This window comes from Oryzias latipes, chromosome 5, assembly GCF_002234675.1.
Source record: "Oryzias latipes chromosome 5, ASM223467v1".
NCBI classification, from domain to species: domain Eukaryota; kingdom Metazoa; phylum Chordata; class Actinopteri; order Beloniformes; family Adrianichthyidae; genus Oryzias; species Oryzias latipes.
The window spans coordinates 27,937,098-27,958,883 of record NC_019863.2 but is presented as its reverse complement, the minus strand read 5'-3'; the positions used below and the strand labels follow the sequence as shown (position 1 = coordinate 27,958,883).

At 41.5% G+C, this 21,786-nt stretch overlaps 2 protein-coding genes and 1 long non-coding RNA gene across 3 annotated transcripts in view; 2 read left to right on the top strand and 1 right to left on the bottom strand.

Moving 5' to 3' along the window:
- Positions 1 to 7,460, top strand: part of mapkapk2 (mitogen-activated protein kinase-activated protein kinase 2) — a 31,816-nt gene extending 24,356 nt beyond the window's left edge. The window contains exons 8-10 of the mRNA XM_004069144.4: positions 1,305 to 1,390; positions 1,706 to 1,786; positions 5,821 to 7,460. Coding sequence (XP_004069192.1) covers positions 1,305 to 1,390; positions 1,706 to 1,786; positions 5,821 to 5,970 — 317 coding nt within the window. The 3' untranslated portion in view covers positions 5,971 to 7,460. The remainder of the gene's footprint in view (positions 1 to 1,304; positions 1,391 to 1,705; positions 1,787 to 5,820) is intronic.
- Positions 7,461 to 13,664: 6,204 nt separating this feature from the next.
- il10 (interleukin 10) lies at positions 13,665 to 15,780 on the bottom strand. The gene is made up of 5 exons (XM_004069264.4): positions 15,278 to 15,780; positions 15,064 to 15,123; positions 14,781 to 14,945; positions 14,217 to 14,279; positions 13,665 to 14,128 (listed from the first exon to the last, which is right to left on the bottom strand). The coding sequence occupies exons 1-5, from the start codon at positions 15,440 to 15,442 to the stop codon at positions 14,036 to 14,038; spliced, it is 546 nt and encodes a 181-aa protein (XP_004069312.1). The 5' UTR covers positions 15,443 to 15,780; the 3' UTR covers positions 13,665 to 14,035.
- On the top strand, positions 14,810 to 21,160 carry LOC110015172. Its single transcript, XR_002290303.1, has 3 exons — positions 14,810 to 14,900; positions 19,151 to 19,280; positions 20,679 to 21,160. It is a non-coding gene; the product is annotated as an uncharacterized LOC110015172 (long non-coding RNA).
- Positions 21,161 to 21,786: the final 626 nt, after the last annotated feature.

Below are 21,786 nucleotides of genomic sequence, written 5' to 3'. Positions count from 1 at the left end.
TGAGATCAACTCAAGTGAAACAGTGAAGTGAAGTAGCAGAGGTGAAGAAGATGGCGGACATCCAGCACTTTGGGTCAACAGTCCAGAGAGTGAGAAAGAGGCGAAGAGCAAGTTTAAACGGGTGGAGGACGGTTCCAGGTGTGATGTGTGACAAGAGTTTTAGAAAGAATGGAAGAAGAGTGTGGAAGACTGTGGTGAGAGCAGCCATGATGTGGGTTAAAGACACTAAGAAAGGCAGGAGGCAGAGCTGGAGGTATGAACTACACATAAAAACACATGATGGGAGTAAAAGATTTAACATTTTACCTCATATAATGGTATTTCAATGATAAATATTTGATGCATTTCATTCCTGTTGCACAGTCTGTTGCTTTGTCTGCTTCTCTAGAATCTATGTTATCTATACAGTGATGATCTCAATGAGGCCATGAGTTCGGTTAAGGCTATAAGAGGGTTCGTTCATCTCAGCTTTTAAAAAATTGCTCCTATTTCCTCTCTCTCTCTCTCTGAAGTTGGTGCTACTCAGATTAGCACGGCCAGTTGCAACTCCAGTAATTGTAATCACACTAACAGTTCCTTTTCACTCATAGCTGCAGTAGTGCCTTCAAGAGGAAGACCGTTACCAGAACTGTTGTCTGTGTGCACCAACACCCCAGTGAAGTAATCCTGATGTAACCATCATTTCGAATTTTGGCAGACTAAGATCATTACACATTATGAACACATCATGATAAAAAATATCTTTTTTGAAGTCTTTTGGGGCTCGTTTTCTAGAAACACGTTAAGAAAATGCAGTAAAGCCAAACTGGGTTGCCACTTTATCAGTGATTACATCTACTATATGTTTTATAAGCACATAAGTACTGTTGAGAGAGAATAATTTAGAAACAAGCTCCTGTTTTGTTTTTTGGCTGGATAACAAGGTGGGACATCCCAGGTGCCTGTCGTAGTTTCCGTCTCACCTGTATTGAATGTGCTACACCACCTGTGAAAGAAACTACATAAACTGTTGGCACCCGTCCTGACACACCTGGAATAAATCTGTTCTGCTCAGGTGAACCTGAAACTTATTGGGGTTTTCTGTTAGTTTGAACCAATATATTTTTTTTCTTAAAAGAAAATTGTTTACATTTATGAAACAAAACTGAAAACATTGTGTCCCATGTAGTTTAAAACCCCAAAAGATATTTGCTTTTTTTGCTCTTTTTTTTTTTTACAGGTCTCTTTCTTTTTTTCAACAATGTTTGGTTTTCACCTTTATGTGTTGATGTAAAACTAAAGTGTCCATGTGTTGTTTCTTGCAGCTAAACAACTCATCAGCACCCTCCTAAAGACCGAGCCCACCCAAAGGATGACCATCACTGAGTTCATGAATCATCCTTGGATTAATGTACGTCTTTAGACTTTGTGCTTCAATTTACAGGCTTTCTTTTTCTTTCTTTCTTTCTTTTCAGGGTTTTTTAGGAGTTTTTCCTTACCAAGAAAAAGGGTCTAAGGGAAGGGATGCCCAGTTTGTTTTAGTGTGTTTAGTTTACTTTAGCAGTCAGTAAAGTTGTTTTATAACTGATTTGATGTCTTGTTACAATTAGTGAAGCCCGTTGAGATAAGTGTGTTGTTATATTGGGCTATGTAAATAAAATTGAATTGAATTCTATAATTACTTTAATAAATACGGTTGGCGTGTGCTTTTGTGTGCCCCCTAAAGCAATCAATGGAGGTTCCCCAGACCCCACTTCACACCAGCAGGGTTTTGATGGAGGAGAAAGATGCATGGGAGGAAGTCAAGGTGAGACATTTGCTTCAGTGAATGTTTTGTGTGTGTGAGGCCTTTTATCTCCTCATAAATATGTATTTAAATCATTATCATAATGCAGAAATGGCAACCCAACAGAAGTTATCTCAAGTAGGACTTTTGTCTTCAATTTCTATTTAAATGGCTATAGCTTACCATCACCATCAATGAACAAGGAGTTAATGAATGATGGATAGACACTGTGAGCGCTTTGAGCGTCTAGAAAAGCGCTGAAAAATCCGATCCAATGTTATTATTATTATTTGTTATGCCCCTTTTTATGTCTAGGGGGGCCTAGAGGAGCATAAATTAGAAGTTAAGTTTTTGCCCTGACTTAAGTTAATAACAGAACACCAAAAGATTGTCTCCATAAAAATATAACACATGTATTAACTATTGATAAATAACAATCACCAATAACTTAAAAGGTGAAGCAAAAAGGGTCAAAATAACAAACACAACCCCACCTAACTGAAATCTTACCTGTGAATGAGAGAAAAGGGAACTCAATGACATAACACTAACCTCCCTGGACTAACAAACAGGAGAAAACAAGGACTAAAGAAAATGGCAGTTCACCCCTACAGCCTCACTTAAACATAACTACAGACAAAAGACTACTCAGAATGGGCCAGAACACAAAAACCACAAAGAACTACAAAGTGCAACACAACAAAACAGGTGGAGAAGAGCACCAACCAAAAACACAATTTCCATTTCACTGCAACAGTTTTATTTAAATAAGAGTCAACATACCTTTAATTAATTGAATGACACGAGTCTACATGGGAGGCGAACATCTAACATAAAAGGGCTCCATCTGATTGGTCAAATGCATACATTGATTTATTTGATTAGCTAAGCAGTTCAAGCTTCCGTAAGATTGTTTTAGCACATTTAAAGTAACCATTTGTTGTGATTTTCGCCATCTTTTGCGATACGCACATTGCATAGCTTGATATCGCGATAACGCTAAATTTGATTGTGCAGGCCTACTTTTAAGGCTGCTGCCATCAGTTTGGGTCCAGTGGGAGACCCTTTTCCAGCACCACACCTGAAAGCAATCAGACACAGACGGACACAAAGATATACAAACACAACGAAGTCCCACTCTGATAGAAATAAAATACACAAACACAGAACAAACAGAAAGAACAAAACGAAGTACAGCCACAGCTGTAACATTATTGTTGTTTTTGTTTATCATTTAAATTGGTTTTCACAAAAAGCGGACTATTTACTATGGTAACGGCTACAGGCCTGCAACTCACTATGCTGCAGCTGTTGAGGAGTAACCAGCGGAGGAAAGTGGTATATGAATGCTAAACATCATAAACAAAGTCAGCAAGTAGTTTCTCAGATCGCTTTTATTGAAAGAAATATCCTCCATTAACTCTGATCATTAATTGTGGATCAACAATTTCCTTCATTACTTAATCATCAAATTGTTTATAAACAGGCAACAAACTAACTTCTTCTATAGGTGTCCATTATCCCTTGTAAATGAACACCCTGCTACTAATCAGAACCAGACCATGGTTCAAAAAAAGTACCGTAATTTCCGGACTATAAGCCGCTACTTTTTTCCTGCGCTTACAGCCGTGCGGCTTATTCAGTGACGCGGCTAATTTATGGTTTTAATTAGCGGCCGCCATGTACGTATTTTCGGACACAGTGAATGGTTTGAATTCTCTAACACCAAACACAAGTCATTTATATTCAACACACCTCTAAGCAGCCAAACAGCATGGACTTGACTTCAGGTCTTAGACACTTCAGTCATGGTTCAACAAAACGAAACACGCATGCCCAGCTGCATCCCAGAATCCTTTGGTGCCATTAGACCCAACGTGCACGTGATCGCCGCGACAATATGATGAAGCTTTCAAGTTAAAAGCAATCGTTAAAAGCAGCGTGAAAAAATCCACCATCACCAACGGGTTTTGGAAAAGCCGGTCAGCTGCGTGACGGAGAGAACAGCGCATGGAGTGAATTTACATCAGAGTCATAGTGACTCGGCTGGCTGCACGTAAATATGTGGGAATAATATCAGCCTTTATTTTGTCGAGACACAACTGGAAACACAAATTGACGTGATCGTTTTAACGGTTTGTAAGAATTGAGCGGAGTTTTGCATTGAAACGCTCACAGCCTCCGTGTGAGCTGGAGACATCTTCTCCTGCTGATTGAGCTGCGGGGCCGATGGCAGTCTGAAGGCTCCCACACGTAACAACGCATCCACCCCTCATACACAAAACGTACAGTATTAAGTCCGATTGCTCTGCACAGACACGATTTGCTCCGTCCACCGGCGCAATGGGGACGAAGCGCTCCTCCTTGAAGCCGCCCTGGCCAGAGCTGTCGGAGTAGATAGGAAGGGGAGACAAGGAGCGCGCGGGAACGCGGAGGCGTCGAGCCATTCTGCAGGCTGCAGCCAGGGCTTACTCGAGGCGTCCGGGGAACAACAGTGTTTGTTGTGGAAGGAAACTTCTGACCCACGCGCCGCGAGGAGGCGCGCGTATCGCGCTGAGGCGCGCGCTTTTCAGTCGTCGCTGCTTTATTTTACCGGTGTGTTTTTTAACCAGCCCTGTTACTCCCATAACGCTGCCGCGACACAAGCGGAAGGAGAGCTGTACCCGTTCACCCCTCCATGCACTGCTGATACTTGCTCATTCTTAAACACGTACAACAGAATAGCGAGCCGGGCGTTGGCCCCGCCTTTAGCCCCTAAGACTCATGGGAAATGGGGGATCGCGGATGTAAATTTCCTCATCATAACTGAGGGATGTAATGTTGATTACAGTGATCCCTTGCTATATCACGGTTTACTTTTCACGGTTTCGCTACTTCACGGATTTGCATCGTGCATTGTGTTCTGCATTCTGATTGGCTAAAAAAGTCACTCCGCTTCTTCTCTACCTGCGCGTCAATAATGTTGCATTTTAATATGTACACGTACGTAAATCAGTTTTCCAAATTACGTACATGCAAATCATCTTGCAATTTCCTGTTTCTCTAAAACCCATAGAAAAAGAGCGACAACAACTGTCAATCACTATGTTCTTCTCCCGAACAAACACACACAGCTGCACCGCGGGCTTGAGAAGGAGAAAACACTGCAGCTTCTCAGACTGAAGAGCATTGAAATACACCTGAGCCACTATTTGTCCGTTTGTACTTTGTATTTTTTTCATGATCATTTTAAATTTTCTCCCGTTTAATTCAATTACTCTCGGGTCGCGGTGGGCGGGGCTAATCTCCGCGATTTGAAGCCTTCTGTTCACATTGATGATTAAAATTATTATTTGACAGTACTGTACAGAAGTTATTTGTTGAAAAAAAAAAACGTTTTTAAAGTACTTTGATTTGTGAAACAAATGTTTGAGCCTGTAAAATGGTTTGTTCTTCTTTTCAATGTATAACAGAGTATTTAATTGTATAATAATTGTTAAAAAAAATAGAGGTTTCTACTTCACGGATTTTGCCTATCACGGGTTCTTTTTGGAACGTAACCCCCGCGATAAACAAGGGTTTACTGTATATGGTTACTGTTTGTAATTTTATGTATGATACCTAGATTGTCAATAAGTAAAAAAAAAAACTAAAAAAAAAAATAAATAAATAAATAAAAACCATAACTGAGGAACTTGTGAACAGAATAGAGGTGCATACTGTTTGGCAGATGTATATATACTCAAATACATGAGCCTGAGGCAAAACTGAATCCACCCACTGTGTGCTAATGAATCACACTTGCACTGTGAGTCAGGACGTGATCTGTCAGGATGACAATGTTGCCTAATACATGCGGCTTGTACTCCGTATGTATAAAAGTAGTTAAACACGTGAAAATGGGTGGGTGCGCTAGTAATCGGGTGCGCTTTTTAGTCCGGAATTTACGGTATATTATCTTAAAAGACAGTGTTGCAGTTTTACTGTTTATTTTTTGCTGTTTTCCATTATTACATGTTTCAACAGATGCTCACAGGTTTCTACTTTTAACATTTTCTTTGTTGTTTATTCCACAGGAGGAAATGACCAGTGCCTTGGCAACAATGAGGGTCGACTATGAGCAAATTAAAATCAAGACCATTGCGGACTCGACCAATCCACTGCTGTCCAAAAGGAGGAAGAAGGCCAGCAGCGGCTTACCAAACCCAGTTTCTGCAGATCACTGAACATGACGCATGCAAACACGTGTTGTGGAAAGAAAGCAATAATTTGTCGGCACAAGTCGTACTGCATGGATTTTCCTCGGTGTTTTGATTATTTTTTCCTTAGCAAATTCTAATGTTTTGTAAGAGTGTATGATTTTGTTACTCTACCATTTTAACAAACTCCTCATTCTGCTTCAGCCGACAGCTGAGTGGATCTGTGCTTTTATAAGAGAGACTATAGATTACAGAGACGGAGGATATGAGATTATTAATCTTTTTCTTAAGTATCAGGTTTGTACTGAAAGGGGTCTAAATATTAAGATAAAACAGGAAGCCTTAGCCTTGGTTCTGTTTACCTTACAGTTCTGCTCTGACTCCACCCCCTTACCTGTGAATGTTTTAACAAACGGCTAAACCCCAAAAATGGAAAGAATGGAAGGTTTCCTGTTGCGTGCGCGCTAAGTTAGCAGATGAGTTTGGAACTGACGAGTGGAATGTAAGGACTCATCTGGAAGTAGCTGGGGGGGTGCCCATCAGGTTCACGTTGTCGTGGTGAATGTTGAACTGAGGCCCGTGGACTTGACGATGGGGGCCACTCTGAAATCACCTCATCGAAGTCCCCCCTCCTCTGTCACGCACACCTTGCTCTTTTCCAGTGAAGCAGTTTTAGGGCAAAGGAAGTGGCTGGCGGTTTTATTCAATCCGACTCCTTTCTCTTGCTTGTAGCTCATCAAAGACGAAGAGCCAAAAAAATACTGTATTTTTTTATTTTTGATGAATTTTGCAGAAGTTTTAGCGTAGGTCATGCTGAGTAAGGCAGGTGACTTTTAATCCCTTTTTACCTTTTTGGTTCAGGCTACAGAATGTAGAGAGCAGTCAGATTTCAGGTTTATGCTATGCAGACTTGTTTTCCAGCTTGAATTCCAGTTGAAACTCTTTAAGGTTGTGAATTCTTTTGGGGGCACATCGAGCAACAAAAAGGGCATTTCTTAGTGTTTTATGTTAATCGTCTCATGAAATCAGTCTGGCTGTTGGCAGCCGCTGCTGGTCATACCAGCGCCGGAATCTGTACGTTCAGTATTGACTATTTAGCACTATTATTCAACAGTTCTGCAGGTTCTGGATGATTAACGGGGAAGTAGGACATGCTTGGTTGCCCATTATGACGGGGTGCAGTCTGACATAGTACCAGAATGCTGCCATCACACTCAAAGGATACATCAGTTGGTTCATCTTCAGTGTTTCTTTTTTATTGTGTAATCGATATAAATTGACTTTTTGTTGTTTTTTCCCCCCAGTTTGGTTCACTTTTATGTGTTTTGCTCACATCACTTTGTGCTTCACTCCTCATATTATTTCACAATAAAAAATGTTCATTGAATGGGATTTCTATCACACACATTTTTGTAGTGGAAATACAGATCCATCTGAACTGTTGTCTTTGAGTCTTTTCAGCTCCACCTGTTGTACTTTTGTCTGCTTCTGCTTTGGAATAAAAACACACAAACTCACTTGGCCCCTCCGATCTTTTGTTTTTTTTAAAAAAATATTTTCTTTTGAATTTATTTCTTTATTTCATTTTATTTCTTTTATTATTATTATTTATTCATATCTATTTTTGGTTCTCCATTTATTTATTTTATTTTTAGGGGGGGGTGCCCGGGGGGGGGGGGGGGGGGGGGGTGCTAGTCCCTTAGGGAAGTCAGGGCATGAATGGATGAATGGTGGGGCTGGACCTCCTGCCCCTCTGGATTGGCACCGGGCCCCCTCCTTGCTGTCTGTCTCTCGGCGCTGGCGCGGCTCTGGCCTCTATCTGCGGCTGGCTTGCCGCCTCCCGTCTGCCTGGTCGCCCTGGGAGGGGGGGGGCGCCTACCGGGGCCGGTCGCTCGGGGGAGCCTTCTTCCCCCGGTTGTGCCCATCCGCCTGCTCATCCCCGCTCCCACCCAAAGAAATTTTTGTACACAGGCATATAGGGCCCCGGGAACTGAGTTGGTGGGACACGCTGGCAGGGCTCACTGGGGGTGTCTCTCTCTGGGGTCACGTTGGCGCCCGTCCTCCATTCCCCTTTAACCCGCATATTAGACACCCTGATTCATCTAGGGCCTTGTGGGGATGGTCTGGTGGAGGGGGGCACGGTGAAACATCCGTTCTCATCTTTCACTGGTCCGCCCACAATTTTAACTTCCACTTTAGACACACACACTGCATGTTAGCAGCACACACAGCAAATACACACCAATCACAGAGGGACTCCCGGAGTGAGGGGGGGCTCTGCTGCTTGGCAGCGGTGGGGCCCGCCAAACTGGAGAACTCCTACTTTACCTACAGCACACACAGCACACCCACACCCCCCCACATAGGTGGGGTCTGGGAGGGGCGGCCGGTCTTCCCCCGCCTGGTCCTCGCAGGGCGGCCTGGTTGTGGGTATCCTGCCGGATGTAGTGGTGGTCGAGCGTGCGGCGCTGGGGGGTCGATCGGCCAGAGGGGGTTACTACGTGGCGAAGGGGGGAGGTGGGCATTCCAGAAGATTGTGAGCATGTGTGCGAGAGTGCATGGGTGTGACGGACCTGGGGGCTGGCTCGCCGGGTTCCTCTGGGGCTCTCCCTCCCCATTGCAGAGTAGGGTGGGCATTAGGGGGGTATTGGAGGAGGGGTTGGAAAATATGGCAGGTGAGCAGGGTTGTAGAGGGTAGAGTAGTGGGGGTGTGTGTGTGTGTGTGTGGGGGGGGGGGGTGGAGGTGTGGTTGCGCGGTGATTTCTGGGTTGTTTAGGTCGGGTGCCAGGGCTGGCTTGCGGAGACGGGGCTCCGGCTGGGTGGTGGGCAGCTCATGGGTTCTCGGGGCCCTGGCCTGTCCTGTGGCCTGGGGGCCCTGGCGCCGGGTTCGCCTATGCCTCTCGGTGCCGGGGGGGGGCACCTGTAGGGGTGCCTCTCTTGGTCGGGCTGGGGAGGATCTGGTTCCCCCTTATGAACACACGGTTCACTTCGGCAGCATGCATGTATCTCCTCCCCCACGTGCACACTACCACACTGCTCCCTGTCTTCATCCTTCCTCCTAACCCACAGTGTATTGATGGTCTTCCGCTCATCTTCGTGTCAGAATTTCACCTTTCGTATGTAATATTTGTCTTTCCAGCAGATCTGGTATAATTGTTACAAAGCTTAAAATAATAACTTATTCAAATCAGCACTTGTATCCCCCACATTCTCCACCTCTCTTCCTCTTATTCTCTTCCACCCCCTCACATTCTTCCCCTCTCCCTCCCCACACACACTAAATGTGACAAAGAAATAAAAAATAATAAAGTAACAAAAAGGGGTTTATACAAATCTATACTCTGGTTTTTCGAAGTTCTATAACCTCTTTTTGTGATAGTAAAACCTGTCCAACACAAAAGGCCTTCAGCTCTAATCTGTTTGCTCAGTTTTTGGACAGAACAAGTTAGAAAAAAAAAAAACTGTCATCTTGCTAGTTGTTTCCATCACCTGTTTCTTTCTATGTGTTTTTAATTTGTCTTTTGTACAGTTTCCTTAAGAGCCATGAGAGGTGCTTTCAAATAACATGTATTATTATTATTATTATAAGTAGTAGTACTAGCAGCAGTAGTAGTAGTAGTAGTAGTGATAGTAAACTCTCACAACTGGCAATGCCACACCACCATTTTTATTTCTTTGACAGCCTGGATCACCTTCTCAGCAGTCAAACCTCTGCCCCTAATTTTAGAGAATTTTTTCAACTCAACCACATCTCCAGTTATGACTCGAGCTGTTATCGACATGGGATTTGTGCCTTAGGCTTGGGCCGCGCAGACTCAACTGGTGAAAGACATGCCTCATCCTGGCTGCCATGAGTGACTCCTGAAATACACAGATTTGCGTAGCATCACGGCATCGTGGAGTTGAGTCAAAGCATCTGCACACACTGGGGTGTTCAGCTGAAGTTTCCCGCTAGCAAGGACGGTTGTTTCTCTTCAGGTGTGTGGCGAGTGTAGGCTTCAGGCTTCCAGCTTTGAGTGTGACGAAACCATAGTCATCTCTGGCAGACATGGTTGCCAGGTAAGAGAGCGAGACCACATCTCAGGGGAGTCCCGATTGTGGGTCTGCGGTTGTTCCACCCCCAGAATACTATTTTAATGACCACAGGACACCCATACAGTCTACGTTAATCAAAAAGATGGAGAGTCCCCCATTGAGGGATTTGGGAATAACTTGGGATGTTTCTGAAACCCTCAGTGAAAGGACTAGCTGTATGTATGGGATTAAGACAAGCACAAAAAAGAAGCAAGTAACATCAGGCCTGGACTTATCGTCATTGTTTACTTTCTTTTAAAGGTAAGGGAAATGTGGAGGATGGAGACTTCTCAGCTGAGCCATGACACAGCCTAAGTTCTTTGAAGTGGCATGACATCCCTTTTCTCACACACAAAACACATCCTCTCACACTCAAATAACCCAGACAGGCAGCCAGTCGATATAAACTGACATAAGACTCAGCAAGAAGCTTGCAGCCTTGCTAAGTTTTCAGAAGAAATGGAAACCTGTCGTTATCTCTGCCTGCCTGACAGCAAAGCACTTATCTTTCACCTGTGCTGGAAATTCAACTGCTCTTTCGGTTAAAAAAGCTCTCATGTGCATATTGTGGTCACTGTTTTTTTTTAATTTGTTTATTTTTTATTTACTTATGGTTTTAAAAGCCTTATTTTTTAAGTTATAAATGATCTTTTACTGGCTTCCAAAAAAAAAAAGAAACTAACTGTAGTGCAGCTTCAGTTCCAGGTACTCAAAGTAAAAAACTGTGTTTTTCACAAATAGACTTCATCACTGAAAATCCTTGCTTTTAATTCAGGTTTTATTCTAACATGGAAGAAGGGTTGTTTTTGGTGTTTCCTTTCTTTTAAAGGTTAGTGTGAAAATTATTTTTAAATCCGTATTTAAAAGGTCAGCTTTTTGCACAAGATTGTAGTTCATTGTGGAAAATTACCCTAAAAAGGAAAAGGTTCAAAATTCATCAACAAAAATGTGATGCAAAGTGGGCTTTTACACCTGTCATGCTGTAAAGCCAGAATAAAAAACAAACTTTCCAATTGTGCCTGACAATTATTAACATTTACAGTCGACCTTGAGACTATAAACTGTGTAAATATCCTGAATAGTAACTTTTATTTTAAAGTACATTTACTCTTATTTTTGTTTAGCTTCAGTTGGACTTAAAGTCCCACTCAGATCATTTTCTGAGCTATTTTAAATGTTATTGGTTTAAATGAAAACCCCATATCACTTTCTAGGACACAGTTTCTGCAGAGCTGTGGCAATGCTAAAAATTTTTATGGGGGGGGGGGGGGGGGCAGTACAGTGGAATGCTGTTACGATGGAAAGGATCAAAAATACGCATTTCAGTTCAATTTATTTAATGCTTTTTCAGGAAAGCTTGTATTAATGATTTCTTAAACTTTAGCAATTATGACACTTATATTGATTCCAACATTTGGGGGGCATTACTTTTGAGCTGTTGATTAACAGAATTATTTAAGAAAACAAACTTAATGAAATAGGGCTGGACAAAAATGATGGTACCCATAACTTAATATTTTGTTGCACAACCTTTTGAGGCAATCACTCCAATGAAACGTTTTCTGTATTTGTCAATGAGCCTTCTGCACCTGTCCACAGGTAATTTGGCCCACTCCTCATGAGCAAACTGCTCCAGTTGTCTCAGGTTTGACGGGTGTCTTCTCCAAATGGCATGTTTCAGCTCCTTCAGCTCAGGAGAGAGGACCGCCGGGCCCAGGAAGCCAGCACCCAGGGAACAGGGCCGCTGTTGCCAAGGGCCCAGTACCCCCTACCAGGGATGGGGTAGGGGACAGACGTTCAATGGGATTCAGATCTGGGCTCATAGAAGGCCACTTCAGAATAGTCCAACGCTTTTCTCTGAGCCATTCTTGGGGGTTTTTGGCTGTGTGTTTTGGATGGTTGTCCTGTTGGAAGACCCATGACCTGCGGCTGAGACCAAGCTTTCTGACACTAGGCAGCACATTTCTATCCAGAATGCCTTGATAATCTTGAGGTTTCATTTTACCTTGTACAACTTCAAGACACCCTGTGGCAGATGCAGCAAAGCAGCTCCAAAACAGAACTGAGCCTCCTCCATGTTTCACAGTAGGAACAGTTTTCTTTTGGTTGGATGCTTCATTTTTGAGTCTATGAACATAGAGCTGATGTGCCTTACCAAAAAGCTCCAGTTTTGTCTCATCTGTCCAAAGGACATTTTCCCAGAAGCTTTGTGGCTCGTCAACATGCATTTTTGCAAATTCCAGTCTGGCTTTTTTATGATTTCCTTTCAACAGTGGTGTCCTCCTTGGTCGTCTCCCATGAAGTCCACTCTGGCTCAAACGATCTGACACTGATGTACCTTGATCTAGGAGTTCACCTTTATTGTCTTTGGAGGTTATTCTGGGCTCTTTGGATACAGTTCCAACTATCCGTCTCCTCAATTTGTCATCAATTTTTCTCTTTTTATAAATTTCTCCTAAAAATAAAGAATGCAACTAAACTATTAAACACAAGAGAATCTGCAACAAAATCACTAAAAAATAAAAAAGGTCAGTCGTGTTCAAAACATCAACATGACTAAAAAAAGTTTTATGAATAAATGGTCATGTGAAAAATCTCAATGAACTGCCATACTGCTGTTGCCTTTAGAGATACCCTCCTTAGGACATAGATACTCCGACTGCATCATTACTGTTATGAGTGGATTGCAGCTTCCAAACCTTCTCAAAGTAGCAGCAGCAGAAAACCATCACTCCTCGATTTTCTCGGCCTGCTTTGAAATCATCACAGGCTGAACAGAAGCACACACTCATTCCACAACGGACAGATACGATCTTCTTTAGTTAGCACGGCAACCGCTTTACACTTAAGAGTTCAGGGATGTGTCGTGAGGGTGTGAACGAGCTTGAGTGGAGACGAGCCACTTTTTGCAGACTTCTTCATCTGCTGGTCAAAGCTCGAGTCACGCTGTGTGGGTCAGATGTTATGAATGATATCTTGTCATGAGTTCTGTCATTCCTAGAATGAAACTCTCAGTCATCCGTCAAAGCAACTGACTTAAATAGGTATCTTAGAGTAGTTTCAGTACAAAAGCCCTTAGTCATGTCAGGAATCGGCCTCATCAGCGCTCAGTGTCAGAGTGATGCACATAAGCATGCATGTACATTTCTACACAACAAAAGACCTGAATGTATATTGCTTCCTTCGGGGTGTTCATTCATTGTTAAGACATAGTTTACGCTGAAAAATAATCTGCTCCCCACATGCAGCCTCCCTTGTAATTCTGTCAATCTGAAGAGCGTGTCTTTAAATTCAGACCTTCGCATCTTTCAGAGATGATGTGCCTCAGCCTGTGTGATACTTCTCTCTCTGTGTGACTAAGCGAGACTGCCTTTGCATGCATTTGTATTTGTGCAAATGTGCATATGGCAAGAGGGTGAGGCTGGCTAGTTACAGTTACGGTAAGTTAAAGCACACAGCGGGGCTCTTGCTGGTAATTGATGTATATGGGTCACGTTTGAGGTTATAGCATCAGCCTGATGAGTTCACACCATATTCCCCACAAGTGCTGCAGGATGTGATTTCCAAGACATCGCACCGGCTGTAGTGATACAAAAGAAAAACAGGTCCATGTTCTTGTTGACATCTTTATTTTTAATAGCCGAAAAAACGTCATAATAAATACAAAACAATCATTAAATTACACAACTTAAAAATATAAATATGAAAAATACAGGTTTTTGTTTTGATTCTGAAAGACTTTTTCTATTCATCTCAGTAGCTTCTTTAGTTTTGAATAACTTAAGAACACGGCCGAGAGTCTTCTCAAACATCATCACAAAGATTTTGATTTGTATGACACAATGTGGTCTTTAAATGGAAACTTGTCCTTGGGACAAAGATGTAAACTCAAGTCTTTGGAGCAAAGGTAGCAGTTCAGCAGCATTTTCATCACACAGACAACACTGATGGAACAAACAATCAGGCACTCAGGAACTCAGCATCCAGGTTATCAGGAGTCAGCACGTCATCACGCAAACTACACACGCCGCTGGGACGCCAGATACGACTCGATGTAGTTGAAGAACAAATCCAGCTCTCCCATGGCCTTGAAGAGACCTTTATTCTGCATCTGCAAGCACAAAGTTCACTTCAAATGATCTGCAGAAACAGGCACACAGCTTTTTAGTGCAGTGCTGAATGTTGGTTTCCACACTCACCTCGTCGTAAGCAGCTGTTAGGTTCCTTATTTCAAAATGTTTCTTGCAGGAGAAGTAATTTCTCTGTGGGAAGAGCAAAAACAAAGAAAATGTTACTTTATTTGTCAGCTAGAACACTTCACTTTATATCAAATCTGGATAAATCTTGAACACTAAACAGCAGAAACTCCCATTTCCTTCTTTCCCGTTTTTGGTCAGAAATGAATGATGCACATTTTTACAAAGGCATGCCTCCAGAGATTACAGACTAATGCAATAATATGAGTCATCCTTTGCCACCTAAAACCATTCATGATGTAAAAATCATTCATTTTACTCAGAATGAGACTACATGTCCATCCACCTTCTCTGAATTTGTTAAGTAACAACTAAGAAAGGTAAAACACTTTTGTGCAAAATTGATTATTTCAGATTATCAATTAGTTTTTATTTTTTTTGAATATTATAAATATGCAGTAGAGGCAGTTTCTCCAAAACGCCCCTTGCAAACATCCACAGCGCGCATTTGGTGCGTATTTACGCGCTTCTTTTCGTGTAGGTGGAACACGTGGATCTGATACTCACGCATTGGGTGACATCAGTCCTGAGCTGGTCGAAAATCTCCTGTATGGACAGCACATGCGGCTTTACGTCGGCCGTGTCGTCGGGATATCCTGCCGCCGCTTTGGGCAAGATTGTCTTCAGGTAAAAGTCCAGGATGCTGTCGATGGTCTGGCAAGCGAACTCGCTCTAAGAGGGGAAAAGGGGGGGAGAGAGCGTTTGTGGTTATTAAGAGTCTTCAACTCGCCATATGCTTTCGTTTTGCGACGACCATATTGAGTGAGTTCGGTTTTGCAGAAGAGTTTACCTTAATGGAATCCTCGACCGTCTGGTCCAACAATGCAGAGTCCAAATCATCGTTGGCTTCCTGCAACAGAGAGAGAAAGAAAGGAGAAAAAACACCGGCGTTAGTGTGTTTGCAGCTGCAACATCCTCTGCAGACCACGTGCAGTGTGGCTCTCTCTGAATGATGCACCCCCCGCCATGCACAAGACTTGCACAGCAACTGAGCGCACACTTACATAGAAATCTTTAATCTGTGCGAAGTCGTGGCGCAGCTTCCTGAGCCTCACAGGAAAGCTCTCCACGAAGCGGCAGCACCGGTTGTTGCAGATAGGGCTGGATGAAGTCCCGGCCAAGAGGGTGAACAGAGCCAGAACGGACAGCAGGTGAGACAACGGAGCCATGCTGCTGCACAGGAGGAGAGGATGAGCGGTTCTGGAGGAGTGAAGACAGATGGACGCAGATGAGGCTCTGAGGGGAGAATCCTCCAAAAATTCTGCTGGAAATGTCTCAATGACAGATTATTTGAGCCCATTTCTTCTCCTAATATATACGGTTGTCATACAGCAAATAGGAGGGGCGTTCCAGAAAGGGAAATGGTTAAACATGCTTCATACATGTAGGGGATTTTCTTTTAGTCCCATGTAATGGGCAACTCCCCCAACCACCTCCATTTCTGATGAAGTAGACAAGCATCAAGTGGATGTTAGTAAGTCAAGGAAAGGTGTGCTTCAGAATCAAAGATGGAAATGGAATTATAAAAAGGAATTAAATGTTTAAATACAGCATTTCCCAAAAAAATAACGTCAAATTTATTTTAAAAAGATTTTTTATTTATTTAATTTGAATATTTTAAGCTGAAAGACATTTTTTTAACAATTTAATTGCATGATAAATATCTAACATTTGTATGAAGTCTTAAGAAAAACAGCAAGCATGCATTCTAGAAAAAAAATGACCTTAAAATGTTGTGAGTGACGTGGGGGGGATTCTCTCTATTGTCATACATACATAACTGCTTCACCGCTGATGATGCACAGAAAAAGTTTAGGTTTGCACAAATGCATTACTAAGCAAAAACATATATTTGAAGGGGACAAACCCCTCAAAGATGCGGTTTAGTACACACATTAGTGATATTAATAGCGGTGTTTTCCCATCAGTGCTTTTCTTATTTTGGCTTGGGATTGGATTTGTCACATTTCTGCTTGTGAAAGTTACGATTAGTTGTTTTTTTTAATGTTGTTTTTGAGGCCTGTTGGGTAACTCTGGTCATTTGAGAATTTTTAAAGAAACGTCAATTCTGGTCATGCTTATGAAAAATTACATGAATGAATATCAGAAAGTTGGAAAATATCCGTGTTTGAATTAACCTCCAGTTGAGTTTTTGCTAGATGGTATCGGGTGTCATAAAACATTTTCTATCCAACAAGAATGAGAAAAACTATGCACGAAATTTTAGTACTAATAATTAAATTGTACGATAATAAGTGAAAAAAAACTATAATTGAAATGTTGTGACATTTTTAGATAGACACAGTTGATATGTTTGTGTGGGAAATGGCATCATCTTTTCAGCTCTGATAAACAAAGTTTATAAAAAACCTCAGTGGTTTCTTTGTCAACAGCCTTTGTTTGTGTTGACAGTTCTTTATTTTTAATCTACACATCAGAATAAAATTTAATGACTTGTTCCCCCCTGCGGTGACACGGGACAGAGAAGTGTCAAGTGGAGCACTTGACTTTTCGGATGTGTCACAAGTTAAATTCTTAGAATAACTGTTCATGCTGATTGCTGCTAAAACGGCATTATTCATAGATGAGGAGTTCAAATGTTTGCATAACACAGCTGGAGGATGAAACGGCAAAGAGGTTTAATCTTAATCATCTCAACTATTGTGTTTCTTTACAAAAAAATATATTATTCCCATTTTTTACAAGATGTAAAGCTGCACCTGATCGGATGAAAGGCTGGATTGCATTTTGACATGAAAGAGGAAAATGAGTGAAGCGATTCTTTGAGTTTCACTGAAAATCTCTGCCTCCTGACTTGAGCTAAATCCGTCAGTCTTCAAACGAAGCGCATCACTTTTGTTTCTGCTTAAGTCACCATCAGGTGCTCGTTTGTGCTTCTCCGCTGTCACCGTTTTAACCCCTTACCCCCAAAAACTAGTTTCTGATAGAGTCAGCCACGCCAGTGCTCAGAACTGGCTGTCAGCACTTTTTCATCTCATTACTTGAAACTAGACTGCAAATATCAAAATTGGTTGATTCATCCCCACACTGTTGGAATATGACTCAGAGCGGAACACGGTGTCACATTCCGGCGCTACAAGCAGCAGAAACTGGTGACTTTTTTTTCTTTTTCTAACAGCTGGAAGCTTGCAGATCCTTGAGATCAGCAATTCTCATGAGCTGCACGTTGTACTGTATTTGTGCCCTTTGCTTTCTTTACATGTGCGTCACATTTTCTGTGTGCACATTTTTGTCTGCATAGCGTACCTGCAAAGACACTTTTAGAGGAAACAGATCCGTCTTAACTAACAGATTCACCACAATCATCTTTCACTTTCACAAATTTCGTAGGTTGGCCTGCATGCGTGTTTCTTTGTAGAGCACAGTGCTTGGCGTGGTCTGTTTCTGTTATTGTTTATGTGCAGCGACTTTTCTGGGTAAGCATGAAAAATGATCATGACCTGTGTGTGGGCGTTGGCTTCTTGCAGATGTCCCTCTTGAAGAAGATGAAACATCGAAGTCACTCTTCCTCCATCAAACTCTGAGACTCACATGTTGATGACCAAGCATTCTGAGTTGGATTCTTGAAGGTGTCATTCTGCTTCGTCATCCGGGCCACTCTATGATTCCATAAGTTGTAATATCCTTAGCAATTTATTTAAATCGAGAACATATTTCATCTGTGGTTTAGTCAGTTATTGTGACCGTCATGGAAACAGAGAGAATGTTAAAAATGCGGATGCAAACCTGACCTCAGATGCCTACGAACTTCCTCAGACACTATCACTGTGCCATTGAGCAAGCAACAATACGTGAATGAGGCTGGAAACTAAATGCCCCTGTTGTATAACATAACCACTGATCACATGAAAAGGAAAACTTCAATCAATAATAACATTTACTTGACTATCAGCATGATTGACATCATTTCTGTTGGGATTGACATGCTCCTCTGTTGTCCTTTCTTTTAATTTTGCGTTCTCCAGTACAGATGTTTGCAGGTCTGCAACACCCAAAACGTTGTTAAGACAAACCTTTATGATGGGATTATTAACGTTTAACGTTTTTAGGACCACTGCCAAAAATAACTTGGGCCTGAAAGGGTCACCGACACTCAAGCAGGAAGGTCATCTGATTATTCTTCAATAAATATATGAGTGCTGAATCAGCAAAAATAAAATTTAGCTTCAAACTGCAGTTTCAAATGAGAATCCTGCACAACAACATACGTTTCTTTGCTGTTCTTTTGTTCCTTCACTTTAAAGACAGTTTTGTAACGAAAGGAGCAGAAGCTAAAAGGCACATTTTTTATTCCCATCTTTTTTTTTTTATCCTGTAATAACTAGTAAAATGAAACTTTTACAATTAAATTTACAAAACAATTGCTTGTATTGTTACAAAACACCATTGACAAAAAACGGGGGAAAAAAACAGAGGATAAAAATAGTCAAGTCCAGTTCAGGACAAGTCACTTGGTTGTGAATGACTAACAAAAGACCAACTGTTCACCCTCAAGATACGGTTGCTGTCAGGAGACACCTGCAAGAACTACTAGACTCTATATCAATAGTGAATTTGATTCACCATTTTCCTAAAACCAGGCTATTCTCAGACTGAGATGGAGGAAGCAGACAAGCCTAAAACAGCATGTGTTTGCCTGAATCTGGGAATTCACTCGGATGCCCCAGGAGTAACTAACCCGCCAAGCACTTTTCAATCACTGTCAGGGACAGTACAGTACAAATACAGACCTGAACCTAAAGGAAGTCTTAGGCCGAATCCGAATTGCTTCCCTACCCCTCTGGCCACTCTCTATTGTTCCAATTCAATGGGCATTTGGAGCTGTAGCGGCGTCCAAAAGTTTTTTTTTTTTAAAGGAGGAGCCGTAGGGACTCAGGGCTGACTTTCTCTCCGCCAGAAGGGGGATTCACGCTACGCTGTGGCATGGAGAAGAAATGCATTTCTTCACACTGGTGTGCACTGGAGCATCTAAATGTACATTTAAATGTAAGTATTAAGTGTTTGACTCTTTAAAGTTATTAATGTTTTTTGTGTGTTTTCCGAGCGCTGATAGCTACGTGGTAAAATAGATGACCAGTGGCTATTGAGGATTTTGATGATGTCATCAATAGCATTTTTTCCATATCTCTCTACTTGAAGGGCTAAATGTGGTGATTGGGAGAAGCCGAAGAATAGGGAGACAATTTGGATTCGGCCTTAGTCTTCATTGACGACCTTATCGTAATTGCACCAATTCTGGAAGAACGTGAAGCAAGATGAATGAAAGAATAAGCTGAAATCACTCGGCCAGAAACTGTCAGTTCAAAAGTGTTTATTCTTCCAGACTGGAGTGAAGTACTTTGGACTTGTGGTGCAGAAACCGATCCTAATAAGATTGCAACACTCACCTCTTGGCGTGTGCTCAGGAACCTAGAAGACCTAAGATACTTCATAGTTATGCTGGGTGCTTTTGGCTTTCCACTCAAGCGGGTTGGTCAAGGTTTAGTCAAAAGTTAGAATGTTGTTCCAAATGCCATCACAACAGAGCTGCAACAGCTGGGCAGGAAGCAGGAAGTGCTCCTGGAGCCAATATGTTGGAGCCAGATGGCAGTTATACTGTAGGTCCAAGTGGTGTGAAGCAACGTTTCTATGGCAAACATTTGAGGTGGGGGGGGCCAGCGGGCACCACATGCTTTTACTCAGGCATCTAATTGGTCAGTTTATAACTTGCAATAAAGAAAACAATAGAATGAAAACAATATTAGGATTAGCAAAAACATGTTAAAAAAAAGATAACAGAGCAAGAATGGTCATTCTGACTGTGTCATGGCTGTTTATTTCTCTATAGAAGTCTATGGGATTTAGGTTTCCTGGAGAACAGCAGGTACTTCCTGTTTGAAACGCGTTGGGGGAGAGATTGCTGTTCTCATGTACAGTCAACGACGGCGGTTGACCCCGCCACATTAAGGGCAGGAATTGTCAATTAAGTTGATTAATGCTGCAATGGGTTACACTGTGCAAACAAATCCACTCGAAATCAGAAAACAAGGATGTAAAACTGAACAAATACTAGATCTGGTTGTTTTTTTAATTCCAAAAATAACTGCAATAAATGATGACAATTTAAAAAATCCACAGACAAACATATTACAACAGAATTTTAAGTTGCCATTTATCACACAAAAAAATAGCATCAATGCTTCTGAATGTACACTGTTTGTCACAACTCAATTCATTGCAGTGCAGAAACGGTGTTATCAGCTTCTCAGATGAGAACTGATAGCACAGCAGCTTGCTGAATTTCAGAGAAATAGATGTTTATTTTAGAATTTGCTCACAGCTGATGGCTGCAATTCTCTCTGCATAATCTATCCTTGTTTCACAAACCTTTTTTTGCAATAATAGGAATACCTTGCCCATGACTTGAGGTCATGAGACTGACCTGGAAATTCCTTGACTTTTAGTGCCACTTTGACCTCTTGGTTAAAGAGTCCACACCCCTTCATAAAATCTGTAAGTGAATAATGATTAACTGTAATGTGTTCCTTTAGGCTTTGGTAGGAGGATTCTCCTGTTAAACATATTTATGTTTTACTTTAAGTTTTCCCTTACTGCTGCAGAGTTCTAATTGAAATAATTAGCAGTAATACTGAATTATACAATCATCCATTTTCTGTGTTTGCCTAAAAGTAATCAATCAAGTTGATCAAATATCATCAAAGTCCAGTCTCTTATTGCGAAATTTTTGTTCCATTTTCTGTTGCGGTCAGTTTCTCTTCATCTTTTTCTTTTTAAAGTTTTGGGAGCTCGTCCTTTTGGTTTGTATTTTATGGCTGTTGTCACAAACCAACTGTGGACCCATGACTCGACTTTTAGGAATGTTTTAGCAGCTGTTCATCAATCAGCTGCAAATATTTGTCAAAACTTTGTGATTTTCTTGTGTTTTACTTCATCTCATGGTGATCGTGATGGTGATCAGTCCTGAACTTCTGCAAAAAGCCGTGACCGCCAGCTGAGTCACACAGTCCAAGTGTACATGAGAAATATGGGGTATTCAGAGGTATTTAACTTCTGAGTATTATAGCTTGCAAAATTCTCTGTATTGCAATGTTGCAAAAAATATTCATTAATGGGCTGTTTCCAATGACTCGGCCTTGACACAGCCCTTCACATGTGCGGAGGTTTGAGGAAATATTTTGGTATAGGAGTAAGTATAAAAATATTGAAAAAGTGTTTGATGGAAGATATGTTTGGCTCTTAAATGTTCTTCAAACACAGAAAAAAATAATTTATGCTCACCTCAAAGAGCAACATGATTTTTGCGAAAGTAAACTAGGATTGATAAATGTGTATGGTGACAAGTAGATTGTAAAAAAGTGAATTCGATCTTTTTTATGAAGGTTTTATTTTAAAACTACCCAAATACTTATTTGTTAACAGTGAGATTATTTAAATACAATACTAAATCAATGTATTTTACTGACATTTCTTTAAATGTGTTTTGTAAAGTAAA

What these genes read in the sequence shown, in the direction of transcription:
- il10 (XM_004069264.4), bottom strand. Translation starts at nt 15,442, where the DNA reads ATGGCTCCGTTGTCTCACCTGCTGTCCGTTCTGGCTCTGTTCACCCTC. An exon ending in CGGTCGAGGATTCCATTAAG is followed by an intron (nt 14,946 to 15,063) that starts GTAAACTCTTCT and finishes TTCCCCTCTTAG; the next exon opens with AGCGAGTTCGCTTGCCAGAC. An exon ending in TAACAGCTGCTTACGACGAG is followed by an intron (nt 14,129 to 14,216) that starts GTGAGTGTGGAA and finishes TTGTGCTTGCAG; the next exon opens with ATGCAGAATAAAGGTCTCTT.